The sequence below is a fragment of the Prionailurus bengalensis genome, chromosome B2 (assembly GCF_016509475.1).
Source record: "Prionailurus bengalensis isolate Pbe53 chromosome B2, Fcat_Pben_1.1_paternal_pri, whole genome shotgun sequence".
NCBI classification, from domain to species: Eukaryota; Metazoa; Chordata; class Mammalia; order Carnivora; family Felidae; genus Prionailurus; species Prionailurus bengalensis.
The window spans coordinates 36,628,522-36,650,228 of record NC_057349.1 but is presented as its reverse complement, the minus strand read 5'-3'; the positions used below and the strand labels follow the sequence as shown (position 1 = coordinate 36,650,228).

At 38.9% G+C, this 21,707-nt stretch overlaps 1 protein-coding gene across 1 annotated transcript in view; it reads left to right on the top strand.

The window, feature by feature from the left end:
• The window catches only part of GLO1 (glyoxalase I), a 38,195-nt gene extending 18,626 nt beyond the window's left edge, over positions 1–19,569 (top strand). The window contains exons 2-6 of the mRNA XM_043591303.1: positions 2,850–2,932; positions 12,848–12,988; positions 13,772–13,839; positions 14,516–14,605; positions 18,068–19,569. Of these exons, the coding sequence (XP_043447238.1) occupies positions 2,850–2,932; positions 12,848–12,988; positions 13,772–13,839; positions 14,516–14,605; positions 18,068–18,156 (471 nt within the window). The 3' untranslated portion in view covers positions 18,157–19,569. The remainder of the gene's footprint in view (positions 1–2,849; positions 2,933–12,847; positions 12,989–13,771; positions 13,840–14,515; positions 14,606–18,067) is intronic.
• Positions 19,570–21,707: the final 2,138 nt, after the last annotated feature.

The following is a 21,707-nucleotide window of genomic DNA, read 5'->3' as shown; positions in this document are numbered from 1 at the left end:
TGTAATTAATCTTGGGACTCCTGGGTGGCTCAGCCAGTTAAGCATCTAACTTCCACTCAGGTCATGATGTCACATTCTGGGGTTTGAGTCCCACCTCAAGCTCTCTGCTATGACCATGGAGCCCACTTCAGATCTCTGTACCCCTCTCTCTCTGTCCCTTCCCTACTTGCACGTGTTCTGTCTCTCTCAAAAATAAATAAACGTTAAGAAAAAAATATGTAATTAATCTTAATAGCATATTAAATAAATTATACATATATGTATTCTTTTAAACTTATTATGTCATGTGCATGTCCCCATGCCATTTAATATACCTCTAAATCAGCATTTTTAATTTATTCATAATATTCAATTATACTTTTATCGTAATTTATTGGTTTCTTTGTTGTTAGAGACAGTTTAGCAAAGGTGGTTGAAAGCAAGTACTTTGGAACCAAACTGCTTGGGATGGAATTTTTTCTGTGACACTCTCTCAGCAGCAAAATGGGGATGGTAATAATACATATTTCATAGGGTTGTTGGGAAGATTATATAAGTTTTGTGAATCTCTTAGAACAGAGGCTGGCATGTAGTTGTTATGTAAGTGTTATGATGAATGTCCTTGTACATAAATCTTTGTCAGAATTTGTAATGTTTTCCTTAGATTTTTAAAAGGGAAACATCTTGGTCAAAGAGCATGAACTCTCTCAGAGTTTATGGACTCAACAGAAGTAATAATAAAGTCATTCATAGTCTAACAATACCAATGTTGGTAGAAAGAGTTTGAAAAGATGAAATATGATATACCAATGTCATTGGTGCAGTGGTAAACTGGGCCATTACAGAACAGATTTTAAAAGGATTTTAGATTTCAATTTTTTTTTTCCTTGAAGAAAAGGCTAGTAATGTTGGATGCAGCTTGATTGGAAAGAACCATCATCTACTGAAAGTTCATTTACTCATTCTCAACAAATATTTATTGGGTACCTACTCTGCCAGATTCTGCCCCAAGGTTGCATCAAGCAAACAAAACAAGCATCCCTGCCCTTATGGGGTTTATATTTTATGGGGGAAAGAAGAACAAAGGATAAATACAAAATACTGTAAATAGCACATTGAAAGGCAACAAGTGCTATGGAAAAAGAAAATGAAAAAATGGGCTAAGTGGAGAGTTATGGTAGTCAGCTGAGGCCTCATTTGGAAGATGACATTTGAGCAGAGTTAAAAAGGTTAGAAGTGGCTCTGGAGAAAGCCTTCCAGCAGAGGCCCTGAGTGAGCTGCTGAAGACACAGCAGGCTGAGTGAGTGGGCAGGAGCAGAGGTGAGAGAGCCTGCCAGAGCCAGAGGGCCACTGGAGGGGCTTTGGCTTTCATGAAATGGGGGAGACTTCCCACGGTTTTTGAGTAGAAGAGTGATCTGAATTAACTATTTCACGGATCTCTCCCCAAGAATAGACCATAGAGGACATGGTAAGAGAGAAAAGTAACAACCAGTGTGTGTGGCAGGAGGGGTGGGTGGTCAAGGTGCTAGGCTGGTGAGAAGTTCAGGGAAATTAGCTCTCTTGTGTCCAAGAAAGGAGAGTTTTGCTGATAGAATTGACAGCTCATAGCTTAATGGTGAGTGAGGGGACTGAAAGCTCATTAAAAGAGTAAAGGGCGCCTGGGTGGCTCAGTCGGTTAAGTGTCAGACTTCGGCTCAAGTCATGATCTCATGGTCCATGAGTTCGAGTACAGCGTCCAGCTCTACTGACAGCTCAGAGCCTGGAGCCTGCTTGGGATTCTGTGTCTCCCTTGTTGTCTGCCCCTCCCCTGCTCATGCTTTGTCTCTCTTTTTCAAAAATATAAATAAACATTAAAAAAAAAAAAAAAAGTAAAGTAAAAACAGGAGTTCCAGGGACCATCTCAATACAGGGACAAGTAGTAGTAAATGTACCAGGAGCTGCTCTATTATATTGTAAGACAGTAATTGCTGTTGACAGAAATGTTTTTGAATCATTAAAATTAAGTAAAATCTGCACATTTTTAAAGCAGGTAACTAGATAGCTAAGTAGTAGTAGAATACAGTAGTAATTAATATTTTTTCAGATAGTTTTGATCATTTGAAAACCTGTGTATAGATCCTAGCTACCTCACCAAAGTTGAAACCGTGCCTTCTTTCAATCTGTGCTGAATAAGAGTATGAAGTGGAATTGGTTTTGCTGCATTTGTTTTGATCTCACTTCATTGCAGTCACAGAGTGACTTTGTAAGAGTTTCTGAGATTCTGTTCACCAGGGGAAACCCAAGGCCTGGTTGTGAGTGCCAGGCCAGCACCTAGAAGTCAGGGGCAGCTTTGCTCTTTTCCAGCTGCTTGCTGAAACCAAGACCTTTAGGAGTGCAGCACCTGCCTAGAAAAACAATCCAAATATTATAGAAGCATGTAATTTCAGAGCCAGCTGCCTTATATATGATTATAAGGTGTGAATGAAGAATTAAATTACATTCATTAAGATCTGCTTATTAAGATAAAGTAGTTTAGACTGGTTTCATTTATTTTTTCATGTTTATTTATTTTGAAAGAATAAATGAGCATGTGCGAAGGGTAGAAGGGCAGAGAGAGAGGGAGACAGAGAATCCCAAGCAGGATCCATGCTGTCAGTGCAGAGCCAGATGCAGGGCTTGAACTCATGAACTGTGAGATCATGACCTGAACTGAAGTCAAGAATCAGACACTTGGATGTTTAACTGACTGAGCCACCCAGATGCCCCCAGAATGCTTTCTTCTTAAACATTACGTTGCAAAGGTGGACTGTATCTTGCTACAGAAAGCACAATTAATGTTGGTAATGAATGTCAGAAGTCAAATGTGTTTAATATACACTTTTTCTCCTTAGGATTTTCTGTTGCAGCAGACCATGCTACGAGTTAAAGATCCTAAAAAGTCATTGGATTTTTATACTAGAATTCTTGGAATGACGTAAGTAAACTATTTGTGGTCATAATTTGTTTAATACTTTAATTAATTAATTTTTAAAATTTATATCCAAATTAGTTAGCATATAGTGCAATAATGATTTCAAGAGTAGATTCCAGTGATTCATCCACTATGTATAACACCCAGTGCTCATCCCAACAAGTGTCCTCCTTAATGCCCCTTACCCATTTAACCCCTCCCCTTACCCCTGACCCATCTAGCATCCCTCAGTTTGTTCTCTGTATTAAAGAGTCCCTTATGTTTTGTCCCCCTCCTTGTGTTTATATTATTTTGCTTCCCTTCCTTTATGTTCATGTTTTATATCTTAAATTCCTCATATGAGTGAAGTCATAATGATATTTGTCTTTCTCTGACTAATTTCGCTTAGCATAATACCCTCTAGTTCCATCCACATAGTTGCAAATGGCAAGATTTCATTCTTTTTGGTTGCCGAGTAATACTCCAGTGTGTGTGTGTGTGTGTGTGTGTGTGTGTGTGTGTGTGTGTGTGTGTATACACACCACATCTTCTTTATCCATTCATCCGTCAATGGACATTTGGGCCCTTTCCATACTTTGGGTATTGTTGATAGTGCTGCTGCTATAAACATTGGGGTGCATGTGCCCCTTTGAAACAGCACACCTGTATCCCTTGCATAAATACCTAGTAGTGCAATTGCTGGGTCATAGGGTAGTTCTACTTTTAGTTTTTTGAGGAAGCTCCGCACTGTTTTCCTGAGTGGCTGCACCAGTTTGCATTCCCACCAACAATGCAAAAGAGATCCTCTTTTTCCACATCCTCACCAACATCTGTTGTTGCCTGAGTTATTAATTTTAGCCATTCTGATTGGTCTGAGGTGGTATCTTATTGTGGTTTTAATTTGTATTTCCCTGATGATGAGTGATGTTGAGCATTTTTTCATGGTCTGTTCGCCATCTGGATGTCTTTTTTTTTTTTTTAATTTTTTCTTTTCAACGTTTATTTATTTTTGGGACAGAGAGAGACAGAGCATGAACGGGGGAGGGGCAGAGAGAGAGGGAGACACAGAATCGGAAACAGGCTCCAGGCTCTGAGCCATCAGCCCAGAGCCTGACGGGGGGCTTGAATTCCCGGACCGCGAGATCGTGACCTGGCTGAAGTCGGACGCTTAACCGACTGCGCCACCCAGGCGCCCCTGGATGTCTTTTTTAGAGAAGTATCTATTCATGTCTTTTGCCCATTTCACAGGATTATTTTTTTGGGTGTTGAGTTTGATAAGTTCTTTATACATTTTGGATACTAGCCCTTTGTCTGATATGTTATTTGCATTTATCTTCTCCCATTCTGTCAGTTGTCTTTTGGTTTTGCTGATTGTTTCCTTTGCCATGTAGAAGCTTTTTGTCTTGAGGTCCCAATAGTTTATTTTTGCTTTTGTTTCCCATGCCTCTGGAGATGTGTTGAGTAAGAAGTTGCTGCGGCCAACGTCAAAGAGGTTTTTGCCTGCTTTCTCCTCAAGGATTTTGATGGCTTCCTGTCTTACATTTAGGTCTTTCATCCACTTTGAGTTTACTTCTGTGTATGGTGTAAGAAAGTGGTCCAGGTTCATTTTTCTGCATGTTGCTGTCCAGTTTTCCCAGCACCATTTGCTGAAGAGACTTTCTTTTTTCTATTGGATGCTTTGTCAAAGATTAGTTAGCCATATGTTTGAGGGTCCATTTCTGGGTTCTCTATTCTGTTTCATTGATCTGAGTGTCTGTTTTTGTGCCAGTACCATACTGTCTTGATGATTACAGCTTTGTAATATATCTTGAAGCCTTCAGCTTTGGTTTTCTTTTTCCGGATTGCTTTGGCTATTTGGGGTCTTTTTCTGGTGTCATACAAATTTTAGGATGGTTTGTTCTAGTTCTGAGAAGAATGCCAGTGCAATTTTGATTAGGATTGCATTGAATATGTAGATTGCTTTCGGTAGTTCTGACATTTTAACAATATTTGTTCTTCCAATCCATGAGCATGGAATATTTTTCCATTTTTTTGTATCTTCAATTTCTTTCATAAGCTTTCTATAGTTTTCAGTGTATAGATTTTTCACCTCTTTGGTTAGGTTTATTCCTAGATATTTTATGGTTTTTGGTGCAAATTGTAAATGGGGTCGATTCCTTGATTTCTTTTTCTGTTGCTTCATTGTTGGTGTATAGAAATGCAACCGATTTCTGTGCGTTTATTTTATATCATGCCACTTTGCTGAATTCATGGATCAGTTCTAGCAGTTTTTGGTGGAATCTTTTGGATTTTCCATATAGAGTATCATATGGAAAGTCTTCATATCTGTGAAGAGTGAAAGTTTGACTTCCTCCTTGCCAATTTGGATGCCTTTTATTTCTTTGTGTTGTCTGGTTGCTGAGGCTAGGACTTCCAATACTATGTTGAATAACAGTGGTGAGAGTGGACATCCCTGTCGTGTTCCTGACCTTAGGGGGAAAGTGCTCAGTTTTTCCCCATTGAAGATGATATTAGCGGTGGGTCTTTCATATTTGGTTTTATAATCTTGAGGTATGATTCTTCTATCCTTGCATTCTTGAGGGGTTTTGTCAAGAAAGCATGCTGTATTTTGTCAAATGTTTTCTCTGCATCTATTGAGAGGATCATGTGGTTCTTGTCCTTTCTTTTATTGATGTGGTGAATCACATTGATTGTTTTGTGGATATTGAACAAGCCCTGCATCCCAGGTATAAATCCCACTTGGTCGTGGTGAATAATTCTTTTAATATATTGTTGGATCTGGTTGCTAATATCTTGTTGAAGATTTTTCCATCCAGGTTCATCAGGGAAATTGGTCTGTAGTTCTCCTTTTTTGTGGGGTCTTTGGTTTTGGAATCAAGGTAATGCTGCCTTCACAGAATGAGTCTGGAAGTTTTCCTTCCACTTCTATTTTTTGGAACAGCTTCAAAAGAATAGGTGTTAATTCTTCTTTAAATGTTTGGTAGAATTCCCCTGGAAAGCCTTTTGGCCCTGGAATCTTGTTTTTTGGGAGACTTTTGATTATTAATTCGATTTCTCTACTGGTTATGGGTCTGTTCAAATTTTCTATTTCTTCTTGTTTCAGTTTTGATAGTTTTATTATATGTTTCTAGGAATTTGTCCATTTCTTCCAGACTGCTCAATTTATTGGCATATAATTGCTCATAATATTCTCTTATTATTGTCTGTATTTCTGCTGTGTTGGTTGTGATCTCTCCTCTTTCATTCTTGATTTTATTTATTTGGATCCTTTCCCTTTTCTTTTTGATCAGACTGGCTAGGGTTTTATCAATTTTTTAAATTATTTCGAAGAACCAGCTCCCGGTTTCATTGATCTGTTGTTCTAATATTTTTTTTTTTTGTTTCAATAGCACTGATTTCTGCTCTAATCTTTGTTATTCCCTGTCTTTTAGTGGTTTGGGGTTTTATTTGCTGTTCTTTTTCCAGCTCTTTAAGGTGTAAGGTTAGGTTGCATATCTGAAACCTTTCGACCTTCTTTAGGAAGGCCTGGATTGCTATATACTTCCCTCTTATGACCGCCTTTGCTGCGTCCCAGAGGTTTTGGGCTGTGGTGTTATCATTTTCATTGGCTTCCATGTACTTTTAAATTTTCTCTTTCACGTATTGGTTAGCCCATTCATTCTTTAGTGGGATGTTCTTTAATCTCCAGTATTTGTTGTCTTTCCAAATTTTTTCTTGTGGTTGATTTCGAGTTTCATAGTGTTGTGGTCTGAAAATATGCATGGTATGATCTCGATCTTTTTGTAGTTGTTAAGGGCTGATTTGTGTCCCAGTATGTGATCTATTCTGAGGAATGTTCTATATGCACTCGAGAAGAATGTGTATTCTGCTGCTTTGGGATGAAATGTTCTGAATATATGTTAAGTCTGTGCAGTCCAGTGTGTCATTCAATGATATCGTTTCCTTGTTGATTTTCTGTTTAGATGATCTGTCCATTGTTGTAAGTGGGGTGTTGAAGTCCCCTATTATTATCAATGAGTTTCTGTATGTTTGTGATTAATTGATTTATATATTTGGGTCCTCTCAAGTTTGGAGCATAAATGTTACAATTGTTGGATCTTCTTGGTGGATAGATCCCTTAATTATGATATAATGCCCTTCTTCATCTCTTGTTACATTCTTTATTTTAAAATCTAGATTCTCTGATATAAGTGTGGCTACTCTGGCTTTCTTTTGTGACCATTAGCATGATAGATGGTTCTCCATCCCTTAATTTCAATCTGAAGGTGTCTTCAGGTCATTAAAATGGGTCTCTCGTAAACAGCATATAGATGGATTTTTGTTTACTCATCCATTCTGTTACCCTGTGTCTTTTGATTGGAGTGTTTAGTCCGTTGACATGTAAAGTGAGTACCAAAAGATATGAATTTATTGCCATTATGTTGCCTGTAAAGTTGGAATTTCTGGTGGTGTTCTCTGGTCCTTTCTAGTCTTTGTTATTTTTGGTCTTTTTTTTTCCGTCTTTTCTCCCCCTCAGAGAGTCCCCTTAAAATTTCTTGCAGAGCTGGTTTAATGGTCACAAACTCCTTTAGTTTTTGTTTGGGAATCTTTTTATATCTCCTTCTATTTTGAATGACAACCTTGCTGGATAAAGAATTTTTGGTTGTATTTTTTCCAGTTCAGCACATTGAATATATCTTGCCACTCCTTTCTGGCCTGACAAGTTTCTGTGAATGGGTCTGCTGTGAACCTGATCTCTCTTCCCTTGTAGTTTGAGGACTTGTTTCCCTTTGCTGCTTTCATGATTCTTTCCTTGCCTGAGTATTTTGTGAATTTGACTATGATATGCCTTGTTGATGGTCGGTTTTTGTTGAATCTAATGGGAGTTCTCTGTGCTTCCTGGATTTTGATGTTTGTGTCTTTCCCCAGGTTAGGAAAGTTTTCTGCTATGATTTGCTTACATAAGCCTTCTACCCCTTTTTCTCTCTCTTCATCTACTGAGACCCCTATGATTCGGATGTTATTCCTTTCTAATGAGTCACTGAGTTCTCTAATTCTTATATCGTGCTCTTTTGCCTTAGTTTCCCTCTTTTTTTCTGCTTCATTATTCTCTGTAAGTTTGTCCTTTATATTGCTGATTCGCCATTCTGCTTCATCCATCCTTGTCACCATGGCATCCATTCGAGATTGCATCTCAGAGTATTTTTAACTTTGTTCTGACTAGATTTTACTTCTTTTATCTCCGCAGAAAGGGATTCTATGCTTTTTTCAACCCCAGCTAGTATTGTTATTATTGTGATTCTAAATTCTGGTTCAGATATCTTGCTTGTGTCTGTATTAAGTCCCTGGCTGTCATTTCCTCCTGTTATTTCTTTTGGGATCAATTCCTTCATTTCATCATTTTGAAGGAAGTAAAAGAATTAATAAAATAAATAAATAAATAAAAATGAAAAAATTAAAAACAACACAAAGAAATCAAATAAAGGATGCTAGATTCTAGGTGTGTTTTGGTCTGGTTGTTGAAAGAAGCTTGATACAATAGAGAAAAAAATGATAAGAAAGATAAAAAAGAAAAAAAGGAAAATGTTTGAAAATGAAAAAAATGAATACAGTAAAATAGAATAAAATGAAGTGATGAAAGTAAAATAGAATTTTAAAAATTTACAAAAAAGTAAAAACTATTGTAGAAAAAATTAGAATCTTTTTCATAAAAAAGGAAATAAAAATAATTTTTTTTCTCTTTCTGTATTCAAGAATAAGAAAAGAAAAAGAAAAAACATTGAATAGATGGACCAGTGAACAGAAAGAAATGTGATTGAAATTACATCCAGTTTCCCCTAGAAGTCAAACTATGAAACACTTTATAGTCCATAAACTAAGCAGGCAGAGAGACTTGTGGTGTTCTTCTGGAGCACCATTGACCCATTTGGCTGGGGCTTGGTGTAACAGCTTTGTTCTCCACTCGATGCGCTACTTAGTTTACTGGGGTGGATCATTGTGATGTGTGTAGGCGTGTATGCACATGTGTTGGAGGGGTGAAAATGGTGTCACCCAGCTACCCAGTCTCTAGTATCAGAACTGTGTGCTCTCACCCACTGGCAATCAAGCACCCCTCCTTTGTCTCTGGCTTCTGTCTACTTCCCTCTTCTATACTGTCAGTGATCAAGCCATCAGCTTGGCAGGCGGCACCTCCCTCCTGAGTTTTAGCTCAACTGAGGGTGTGTTTCCAAACCCCTCACTTCTGAGGGCCCTACGGCTTTGACCACCTCAGATGCTGAGCAATGGCCAATTGCTGGTCCAGCCCCAGGAAAGCTTGTGAGACTGCGCTGCTGCAGATGCCTAGAGACTGCAGCCAGGTGCCAGCCCACCCCAGAAACAGTTTGCGTGATTGTGTAGCTGCAGCTTTTCAGGGATAATGGTAAATCACAACACACATCTGATGCCAGGCTTCAGTGAACCTTTAATGTCCTTGTTCTACCACTAGCGAATATGACTGTTTTCCCAGGTCCACTAGGACTTTTGCCTGTGGGGAGGCTGCACAGCCTCTCCCATATGTCCTCCCAGCAGGGGAATTGCCTCTCCCTGTGTGGCATGAGGACCCCTCAGACCTCACCGTCCACTCCTGGGGATTCGCCCTTCCCATCAGAGCTCTGCCAGGTATTAAGTTGCGGAGTTTCAGACTCTACTCCCCTGTAGATAGTCATTAATGGTATTTAAACCCTTTCCTTTCTCCTTTCTCCCTTTCTCATTCAGTCCCTTGCAGGTGTTTCCACTCTTTCTCTTCAGCTGCTTTCAGGGGGCAGGGTGCTTTTCCTGTACTCTCCCCGTTGTCTCTATCCTCTCCACGAGCAAAACCAGCTCCCTGCCCTACACGGTTTCTCTTTTCCCCAGTTCACCTCTCCACACCATATACCTGCTGAGTTCTCTGGTTCAAGTTGTGCAGATTGTTGTGTTAATCCTCATATCAGGTTTCAAGATGTGCAAGATGGTTTGGTGTTGATCTAGCTGCATTTCAAGGGCGAGAGTGGCAAAAAAAACTTCCATGCTGCTCTGCCATCTTGGCCCCTCCCTATGCCCATAGTTTTGTAAATATAGGGAATATTTTCATTAAAAATAAAAAAAACAGATTAAACTTTTCTTCAAAAGTCACAGAAGTCCTGGGGTGCCTGAGTGGCTCAGTTGGTTAAGCGTCTGACTTCAGCTCAGGTCATGATCTCACAGTTCATGAGTTCAAGCCCTGCACATCTCACAGCCTGGAGCCTGCTTTGGATTCTGGGTTTCCCTCTATCTCTGCCCCTCCCCAACTTGTGCGAGTGCACTTGCTCTCTCTCTCTCTCTCGCTCTCTCTCCCTCTCAAAACTAAATAAAGTAAAAAAAAAAAAAATCACAGAAGTCCTTTTGGTCAGGAGTCTGGGACTAGGTTTGACCTTCCAGGGCTTCTGTCAAGTTCTTCTTTGTGCCAACCAGACTCTTTGGACAGCAAGGGATGAGTACTTGTGTGTTCTCTACCTCTGTTCTCTCTGGGAGCTGCAAGTTTAACCCTTAATGTGTTCAAATCCTTTCAATGTTATGGCCTCTTGTTTACTTCAGAAAAGATGTAGTTATAAACATGTATTATTTAGCAAATAAATGAGTTTACTGAAAACTGGCCATCCGTCCCATTTTTACAGCGTGTGTTCTCTTTTGCTGAATAGGTAGTGTCTACTGATCTTGTAATCCTTAAAGCTTTTTATTTTTCTTGATTTGTTTCCCTAGATAACATGAGAGTTTGTTTGTTTCTGACAATATAGATACATAAAGAATAAAAGTAAATGATTTTTATTTTACTGCCTAGATAATTTCCATTGAGAGAAAAATTCAAGTAATACAGTATATGTTTGTTTAGAAAATCTGACCAGTTCAGAAAAATACAAAATGAAAAATGGTCACCTCCCTTTCCCAGTCCTTCTCCCCAAAGATTATTGCTCTTAACAGTTTCTTGTTATTCTTTCCAGAAAAAGTAGTTTTGTATGTTTACAGTACATTTAAAAGAGTGAAAACAAATACATTGAAGACTTGGTATTTGCCAGGCACTGTATATGTTTCTTCATACAGTTTCCGTAGTAGCTTATGAAATAGTTTATATCCCATTTTACAAATGAAGGAAGAAACCAGAGTTTAAAGACATTAAGTTACTGGCCCCAGATGCCACAATGGGTACATGGCAGAGCAGGAATTTGAATCCAGGTCTGATCGACTCCAGTGTTGACCTTGTTTTTCAAGAGCCTCCAAACAGGGTGCAACTTGACATTATACTGAAAGATATACTCAGCTGAGAAAAGCAGGTTATACAACAGGTTTATTTGCTCTAGTTCCCACCTGATTGGTCTGTAAGGCTTGTGCAATCTGTTTTAGTAAGTGCAGAGATTGTTTTTCATGACGGTATTTGAGGTGTTTGATGCCTTATTATAAACATGCTAGAGTAAATCTTATTTGTGATAAGTCAATGTCTGGGTCTCAGTGGACCAAGGCATATTACATAGCAGTGATAATTGAAAGACTTGAAATAGAACTTAGAAATTTCCATTTGCTAGGTAGGCTTCAACCATTCCCTCTTATTGATTACAAATAGGGCCATCTTTGTGCACTTAATCCTCAATAATCTAAATAAAATTGCATACATCCTCATTCTACCCTACTCCTTGCAAAGTAATCTTATACTCTTTAAACTCACTTTATAGGCCATGACTTCAATTACGTTTTTTAAAACTTTAGGATTAGTAATTCATTCACTCTTTGTCTCACATCAGTTATTCCCTTTCTGCTGGCTTGTGGTGTCTAAATGGGATGTCTCTCCATTAGAGGCTGTGCCCCAAATGTGGGGCAACAATCAGTTGGGAGGAGCTGTGGCACGGGAGGTGGGAGAATTCACCTGAGGCAGAACAAAGGGTATAGAAGTTTATTGAATATACTGCAGGGGGAGTGGGGGGCAAGACAGCAAAGGAGAGGTGTCTGCAAGGAAGCAGTGGGTGGGGCTGTTTTTAAAGGGGAAGATGAGGATGTATGGCAATGTATGGAATTCTTCCTTTTTTGGTAGCTCTTCCTGGTTGTAAGTAGCCCATTGGTTAATTAGGGCCTGTGAGGTGGGGCGCCTGATGGGCCTGTGTTCAGCCAGGTGGTCCCTATAGGCCCTTTCTACATTCCATGGCTCAAGCCTGTTTGCACAAAAGGGGCCTTTACATGGCTCTTTTCCCTCAACCTACAAACAATCTTAAGTCTTCTCCATTCTAGCATGATTCTTGCCTTCTGCTCCCTTGCCCTCTTTCCCATCATCACCGATCACCTATATAGGTCAACCATGCTTGCTGTTTTACCTGGGTACCTTCCCTTCTCTCCTGCCCCATGCTGCTGAGAGGGGCCTCGCAGGACCTTTCCATATCCAGTGACCCATTCTCAGTCTTAATGCTGTTTGACCTTTCTGCAGGATCTCATATGGTTAACCACTTTCTCATTGACATTCACATTTTCTGTGATACTCATCTGTCCTTCCTTCTCTTTTAACCATTTATTCTTAGTTTCTTTTCCTAATTTTGGCATAGTAAGACCTCAGGAAATGTATTTTATTTAACTGAATGCCATATATCTGAAAGAACAATAAGATAATACATTGTATTTTTCACCAAAATTTTCTTTTGAAGATATTTTGCCATTTATAAGCAAGTACCATAATCCCAAATAAGTTTTATTATATTTGAAAAATTGAATTATGAAAGTTTGCTTTTTAAAATTTTTTAATTTCACTGATATTTACAGATAAATAGGTTTTTTTTAGTGAGATATTTTCATTGATTTCCCTGTTTTTCCTATTAAATAGCCTCACTACATAGGGCTTTTATTCTTAGTAGAACTTGAATATTGTCATACTGATTTTAATATGAGTCAAATTTTCCTATTGTTGATTAACTTGTTATTTAATTGTAGGCTACTACAAAAATCAGATTTTCCCACTATGAAATTTTCAATCTATTTCTTGGCTTATGAGGAAAAAAATGACATCCCAAAAGATAAAAATGAAAAAGTAGCATGGGTGTTCTCCAGGAAAGCTACACTTGAACTGACACAGTGAGTATGAGTTTTTATCTTTTTATGTATATTCTACATTTTCTTTAACGTGTTTTTCCTTACAACAGTTTGAATCTTTTATCATGGATCTTTGGTCTTTGTACTGTTTTGGTGGGTAGGGCAAGGGGGTAGTGCTAGTTTGTCTTTTAGATAGAGAATGTAGGACTGAATTGGCAAGATACTTGCCAAACTACAGCTAATGAATGTTGAAGCACTGTAACTAACGTCTTCATAACTTCAGGATTTTAGAAATGTTTTTTTTTTTTTTTAATTTTTTACGTTGTTTCTGTGTCCTCTTGAACAACTAACAAAAGAGCATTTATTTCAGAGTGTGTGATTTAGTGTGTCCCTGATTCAAAACAGCTCTGGAATCAGACAGACTAGACATGAGTGTTGGCTCTGCCACCCTGAACAAGTTCTGTCACCTCCCTCCATGGCAGTCTCATTTATGAAATGGGGACTCAAATCTAGCCCACAGAGCTGTTGTTAAAGATTTAATGAAGTCCTCAAAGAAAGCATCCTCAATAAAGTACAATAAATGACAGTTGCTGTTGGTATCATTATTGGTCTTATCCAGATGCCTGGTTTTATTGTCTCCTTAGCCTAATTAAAATCATATTTTGCCCATTTGCCTTTTCTGTGGTTGAAAACGTAATATTTACAGTAGTAAGGAATAAACCAAGTATATTTAAATGGTATGATTTCAAAGAGATTGTTGCAATTTTCTTTTCAGAATATCTGTTCTACCAGTCACTTGTAATTATGTTTTCCCTCCTTTTGTAGCAACTGGGGCACCGAGGATGATGAGACCCAGAGTTACCACAGTGGCAACTCAGACCCTCGAGGATTTGGTACGTTTGCCTATGCGTATGTAATATACGTGGATTTGTGTGATTTGTGCATTGTGTATATATTAAGAATAATCAACTTCTTAGGAGTATGGTTATTTTCATTTTCCAGGAAAAATTTGATTTAGGAATTGTTTAATTTCGTAGTCTCTACCTAAACTCTACATTTACTCTCACAATGATTTTACTTTTCAGTCTCAGTATTATATTTCCAGTGGACTTTTTAATTTAAAAAACAAAACCTGTGGTTGATAAGAATCCCCATTTCTGCTAGCATACACTTCTGCCCCCGTCTATAATCTCTCAGTCAGGATGACAGGATTGTAGGTTTATATTGGCTGCTATGTATGCAGTGTCCACAACAAACCTATTCGGTATGAATAAAGGATTACTCTTTCATGATATAGTAATTCTTAACAGATTGAACTATGCATGAGCCCCACTATCAGGCCTATTTTACATAATTTATTATTCAGAGCTACTGATTAGTTTATTATACCCAACCAAGACTTAGATTCTTGTTCTTTACTATATGTTTTGAACTTATTTGACTCAGTCTGTTTTCAGGTGTCTTATATTTTGAAATAAACTACTTTTGGAAGCTACTTGTGATACTTGGATACCCTGAAGTAATTATTTCTTCCTTCTGCCTGCCTTGTTTTGGGGATGACCACCTCAGGTCACATTGGAATTGCTGTTCCTGATGTACATGATGCTTGTAAAAGATTTGAAGAACTGGGAGTCAAATTTGTGAAGAAACCTGATGATGGTGAGTCTGCTACTGGTTTTCTGCAGGCCTCTCCTTTGAGTTACGTAACATTTACTAAGCACCCACAGAGGGTACTGATATAGTCAGTACCCTCTGGGTGCAAGGAACTTTGAAGAAGTCTGTTTCAACCAGTGTAAGGAAAACAGAGGAATTATTGGAAAAATACCTGGGTATCTTAGGGAACTAAGACAGCAACTAGGGTGGCTTCACAAGGGACTAGACTCAGAGTCTGGAAGAGCCATCAAAAACCTATGTTCTCAGGCACCTGGGTGGCTCAGTTAGTTAAGCATTTGACTCTTGGTCTCAGCTCAGGTCTTAATCTCAGGGTTGTGAGTTCAGGCCCCATGTTGGGCTCCGCACTGGGCATGGAGACTACTTAAAAAACAAAAAAATCCTAAGCTCTCTCCCCCACTTTTGACTTTACCACATTCTGTCACTGGCCACCAGTTTTTACTATTTCAGCATGTATCTAGCCATCCAAAAATAAGTTCCATAAGGCCTATTTTATCTGATTTTCATGTAACTACACCACATCTTCTTGGTTAATAATGGCTGGTATTTCATTTTCATTCTTCTGCAACCCTTGCATGTCCTTAGGTTTTAAGTCCGTCTCTAGAAATAGTGTATATATCTACATTTTGTTGGATTTACACATATTATGATTATTTTACTTAGATCTGTTTCTGCCATCATAATTTATTATTTCAATTTTTGTTTGAAAGAGTTCACATTTCATTTTAATCCTTTTGTTTTCAATTAAAAGATTTGATATCCAGATATCCTCCCAGAGTGGGATATTACTGATACATTTTTCCTTTCTTTGGCCTTGTGTTTTTTTTGTTTTTTGGTTTTATTTTTCAGTGGCCTCTGTACCCAATGTGGGGTTAAGACTTATAACCCTGAGATCAAGAGTCATGTGCTCTACCAACTGACCTAGCCAGGTGCCACTTGGCCTTGGCTTTTTGAAAATAATACATATATCAAAGTATTTGGCCACCTTTTCTCTGTGTATCTCTTACAGCATCTTTTGGGTTTTTCTGTCCCTTTACTAAGAATCTCAACCAAAATAGTTTTTAAAGGGTTTGTGAGGCAAAAGTTTTAACTTTGTATGCCTCAGACCCATACCTTTCTCTATGAATGGCAGTTTTGTTGAATGTAAAACCTTAAGTTTACTTTCCTTTGAACTCACGACCGTGACATCATGAGTCATATGCTCTTCTGACTGAGCCAGCTAGGCACCCCCCACTTTTATATATTTTAATAGCTCTTGGCCCATTGGTTTGATATTTGTTCTGTTCGAATCTATAATCCACTGTTTGTTTTATGGTTATGTTCCTCAAATTCTTGTTACTTTGGTCTCTGAGGAGTCTTTTTTCATTGCAACTGTTACTGTTGCAGTACATCAGGGAATGTGAATCGGGGGAGGCTAGACCCCACTCTTTAACAGCTCACACGATCTCAGGAAGATGGGCCAGGCAGAGATCCCTAGCCACCTGAAAACGAGAGTTAAACACCTCATGTTTTGCAGAGCAGCTCTTCAGGTCACATCTTCCCCCTTGTCCCTCAGAGAAAAGGAGTATTAGTAGGAGGCACTTCCTTCCGAGATGGTTATTCCCTAACCTTGTGTGGAAAGTGAAGGCTGGGAGATCAGTTGTTTCTCACCTGTTTTTGTCCGTTCCTCACAGGCATAAGACTTGGTACTGCCCTTAATTACTCCTGAGGACATCTGAACCAGTAGTTTGAACCTCCCCCAGCGTGGGGGTAGGAGCTGATGCCCAAGGCACAGGGAGGAGCAAGAGCCAAATTAACAAAACCCCTTCTGTTTATTCTCCCACAACTGTGATGGACTGCCTTCTGGTCCAGGCCCAAACTATCCATTCCCACATGGACCAGGTTAAAACAGTCACCCCACCCCCACCTTTTCCAGTCCTCAGTCATCACCCCAAGGGTGACTCACTTTTTTTTTTCTTTCATTTTCCATATATGTTCCTCAGGGGCTGATCTTGGGGAAAAGAGCCAGAGAGAGATAGGAGTCAAACTAATTTAGCATCTTGGTCCCAAAATAGATTGCTGAGGTCACATTTCTGCACTTAAGCAAACAACTCTACTACTAGACCTTCTAGCTTCTCAATCCCAGTTATGAATTCCTGGGAGAAAGACTGACTGGCAGAGCTCGAAAGACTTAGAATAGTGTTTAAAGAGTTTGTTATGCCCCAAGCCAATGACTCTTTTGGCTGTGTGGGTATGCCATGCTGCCTGCTCCAACACCTCCTTAATTTATTTTCCTCTTTAAAATGAGACAGTCTTGGGGCACCTGCGTGGCTCAGTGGGTTATGTGTCGGCTCTTGGTTTCAGCTCAGGTCATGATCTCACAGTTCATGGGTTCGAGCCCCACATTGGTCTCTGTGCTGGCCATGTGGAGCATTCTCCCCCTGCTCTTCTCTCTGCCCCTCCCCTGCTCGTGCTTTTTCCATCTCTCAAATAAATACAAAACAAATTTTTTTAAATAAGACAGTCTCTTTGACTACTCAATGGGTAGCATGAAATATATCATAAAGATGAAGTAAAAATCTGATGCCTAAAATTGCAGCTGGTCCCACAGTTTATTTCAGGAGAGTTGGCTTCCAGCTATGTGTAGAAGATACTGTGTGAGTTATTCTCAGAAACATGTATTTGGGCAACACTGACAGAATTTTTTAAGGTTAAAACTATAAACAAAACAACGTATTTTGTTAAAATGGAGATTAAAATTTGAATAAATGGGAATGCAAGCTGGTGCAGCCACTCTGGAAAACAGTATGGAGGTTCCTCAAAAAACTAAAAATAGAACTACCCTATGACCCAGCAATTGCATTACTAGGCATTTATCCAAGGGATACAGGTGTGCTGTTTTGAAGGGACACATGCACCCCAATGTTTATAGCAGCACTATCAATAATAGCCAAAGTATGGAAAGAGCCCAAATGTCCATCAATGGACGAATGGATAAAGAAGATGTGGTATATATATACAATGGAGTATTACTTGGCAATGAAGAATGAAATCTTGCCATTTGCAACTATGTGGATGGAACTGGAGGGTATTATGCTAAGTGAAATTAGTCAGAGAAAGACAAATATCATATGAGGACTTTAAGAGACAAAACAGATGAACACAAGGGAAGGGAAAGAAAAATAATATAAAAACAGGGAGGGGGACAAAGCATAAGAGACTCATAAATATGGAGAACAAATAGAGGGTTACTGGAGGGGTTGTGGGAGGGGGGATGGGCTAAATGGGTAAGGGGCACTAAGGAAACTACTCCTGAAATCATTGTTGCACTATATGCTAATTTGGATGTAAATTTAAAAAAATAAAAATAAAATAAAATAAAATTTGAATAAAAAATATTCTAAATGAACAAAATAAATATTAAAAAAATTTTTAAAGTCTCTCTATAATGAAAATCATTTTATCTTACAGGTAAAATGAAAGGCCTGGCATTTATTCAAGATCCTGATGGCTACTGGATTGAAATTTTGAATCCTAACAAAATGACAACCATTATTTAGTTCTGTGAGAATACTGCTTTGCGATTTCAGTGAAGACCTTGTGGGAGGTAAAAAGGAAATAGTGTTAATCAAGATATTCAGATAACAGAAACATCTAGGACTGAAGGATCATTGTCCCAATTCAAACTGTTCTGAAGTCCATTCCCCTTTTCTATTTCAGCTATGTGTTTCACCTAACTGTTCAGTCATTCTGGTTTTAAAGTAGTGCTTTGTCTTGAAGTGTCCTTGACTGTAGTTATATAACTTTACTTTTTTAGATAATAATTAGAACAGTTCCCTTCAGAGGCTGCATTTGGCTTCTGTTTCCTAAATATGAATATGTCTTCTCTACAAGTCTGCCTTTGAATCCTCATTCTCAAAAAAAAAAAAAAAAATTGACAAGTTTTTGTTGTGGTTACCTTCTGGGGTTTCAGTTCCTCAGAAATAACTTCACAATGGAAAGTAAAGAACAGTGAACAAAAATGAAACTTCATGTATATTTCAAACAGTATTAGGTGTTTATTTTACAAAAGAGAAGGTAGTCTTGGGAGCAATTCAGAATCAGACTGACAAGGATGTTGATAGGAAAACTAATTTCTTCTTATTCATGAAGTACTTTCAAAGTTCAAGGACTAACCTCTTTATTTGGGGATGGGGAGGTAGATGGGAGTAATATTTACTGGGTATACAGACACTGGGCTAGACTGTCGCATACTGTATCTCATTTAAACCTCCTAGCTATCCTTCATCCTGAGAGAAAGCAAGCAGGCTAGACACGTAAATAACTTTAATGGAATTGAAGGCAATATAAATAGGCTCCAGTGCTTGAGCTCTGATGATCATTTTTAGTGTTTAGATTGTACCTCAAAAATTAGTGCCTCACAATGCCTTCTCCACTCATCTCTGCTGTGCAAACCTCCAGTGAGCTTGAACGTTGTCCTCTCAGCTCTGGGCCCTGAGAACCACGGAGAGGGAAGAAAGGGTGGAGGAAGTCTGTAGCACACAACTGCTCTGGGGACACCTGCTTATTCCTGGGCAAGCAGCGCTTGTATTACTCGTGAAAAGCCCCTACCCCAAGGTCTTCCTGATGCCAAGTAATCATTTAGGGTAAATTATGTTCAGTGACAACATTACTTAGTTATCAGAGAGCAGCTCTATGGTCTTCCTTGCCATTGATATTTGGTGGATTTTAAGAAACCAAACTGATTTTGACAATCTCGTGGCCCAGAGAATAAGAACGTCCAATTTGTGGTTTACCTGACATTTTAGATTTTCCATAGGCTCCAGTGGAAGACCTTTGGGTAGGCTGTGCCAACTGTGCTAACATGGCTACAAGCACCTGACATTTCTTTTTTTGGATGGAATGGATTATGTGAGCAAGTCAAACAAATAGCAGGACTTACAGACTGAAATAAAGTACACTTTTAAATAAGACCATGTTTAATTTGTAAACTGTCCAGTTCTTTTTAAGAAAGCCTGCAGAAATTTGAAAGGGCTTACAGGCTCGCTCTGAACTTGGAATAGCTGTAAATCTGCATATCCTACAAAAGCAGATAGTGTATATAAGGGAGTGTGGGAAAGGTGGAAAGAGTAAATAAATAGGGATAAAGCAATGTGGGAGGAAAAGTACAAAAGAAGAAGGACCAACTATCAAAAGGTGACTTGTGGGAACCAACGAAGACCAATGTCACAGGTTAGGTACTAGAATTATCAAATGGGAGGGTGACTAGATTTACAAATCAGTCATTTAAACCTTGTTTCTATGGAAAGAAGCTTGCTCTACTTGCTGAGTAAAACTTGCCAAAAGACAGCCCTTGTGTATTCCTTAATTCATCTCTGTGTGCATTGAGAAGATGTATGTTGGATCACCAGGTGAGGGATTGGGACAATTCAGTGATTTCCCAATTAACTTACCTAAAAGTGGTGATATGAAATAGTGATGTAGAGCACAGGTTTTCTTGTTTTCCACAATTGGACCACAAGACTGTGTAGCTGTCAATGTAAAATCAGTCTCATGTGAGTCCTTCACAGCTAAGCCTGGGACTCAGTTATAATACAGTGGTTTGAAGTAGGTGCTGATGGCTGACAGAGAATTACTGTAGCTTCCCTACATAGTATTCTGAGCAGGATGCTTACAGTGTCTATAAATACTCCTTAGCAACACAACTGCTTGTGAAGAGGGTTATATTAGTAAGGATGCTTGCTGCTGGCAATAAGAAGAGACCCAACACTATCAGATGTCAAGCACTTCAGAGGTTCTAAAATGGGTTGATAGAGGGTTCAGAAATATCAAGATTGCTGGTTTCCTTCCACCCTTCCCAAACTGACATTCTCAGCATTTTCTTTCTGGGCTACTAATATTCATGATCAAAGGTGCATGCCTACCACGATTCCAGGTGTCCAGTATAATCCAACAATGTCCAGTAAAAGAAAATGACTTTCATTCCTCCTGTGTCTTTAATGACTTTAAAGCCTTTCCCAAAGCACCTCAGCATTCCCCTCATGTCTTGACTACATCTGGATCACTTGCCTGTTTTTAATCACTGACAAACGGAATGGCCTCTCTGGCTTAGATGGATCATATTTACTTGCCCACCTGAGCATGGGCACTGGGTCAAAAATGAGACTTCCACAATGTGGAGGAGCAAATAAGGGCTTCTGAGTAGCATAAACAGAAACTGCAACAGGGTGAAACTAAATGTTGAGGACCTGTAAGAAATCAGACATTTCCTGCCCTTGAAAAGCCTGGTCTGAGATTGTAGTTCTCAACCATATCAGACTTAGCAGACTCTTTTTATTATTACGTGGGAACATTTATAACATCGATCACACCCACTATCCTAAAATGAAATTCACATATAATTTACCTATATACACAATTCCAGAAATGGTCAGTCCAGTGACTCTATTGTAATATAAAGGAAAAGTGAAACCAATTTGTAATACAACATGAATTTTAACATACAAATGCCCAGATTCTACTACCCTAGAAAACAATGAAGTAGTCAGGTGCTTCCTCTTAGGTGTGAAAAAGTAAAACTGCTCACTCAAGTACTGTTAACCCTATTAGATATTTTATTATCTTTTTTCAGTTTATTTTTGAGAGAGAAAGCATGAGTTGGGGAGGGACAGAGAGAGGAGAGAGAGAATCCAAAGCAGGCTCCACTGTGTGTGCAGAGCCCAATGTGGGGCTCGAACCCACGAACCGTGAGATTATGACCCGAACTTAAGCAGCTGCTTAACCAAATGAGCCACCCAGGTGCCCAACACTATTAGATATTTTATAAAAATTTTTTTTATTTTATTTATTTATTAAAAAAAAATTTTTTTTTCAACACTTATTTATTTTTGGGACAGAGAGAGACAGAGCATGAACGGCGGAGGGGCAGAGAGAGAGGGAGACACAGAATCAGAAACAGGCTCCAGGCTCTGAGCCATCAGCCCAGAGCCCGATGCGGGGCTCGAACTCCCGGACTGTGAGATCGTGACCTGGCTGAAGTCGGACGCTTAACCGACTGCGCCACCCAGGCGCCCCTAAAAAATTTTTTTTTTAATGTTTATTTTTGACAGAG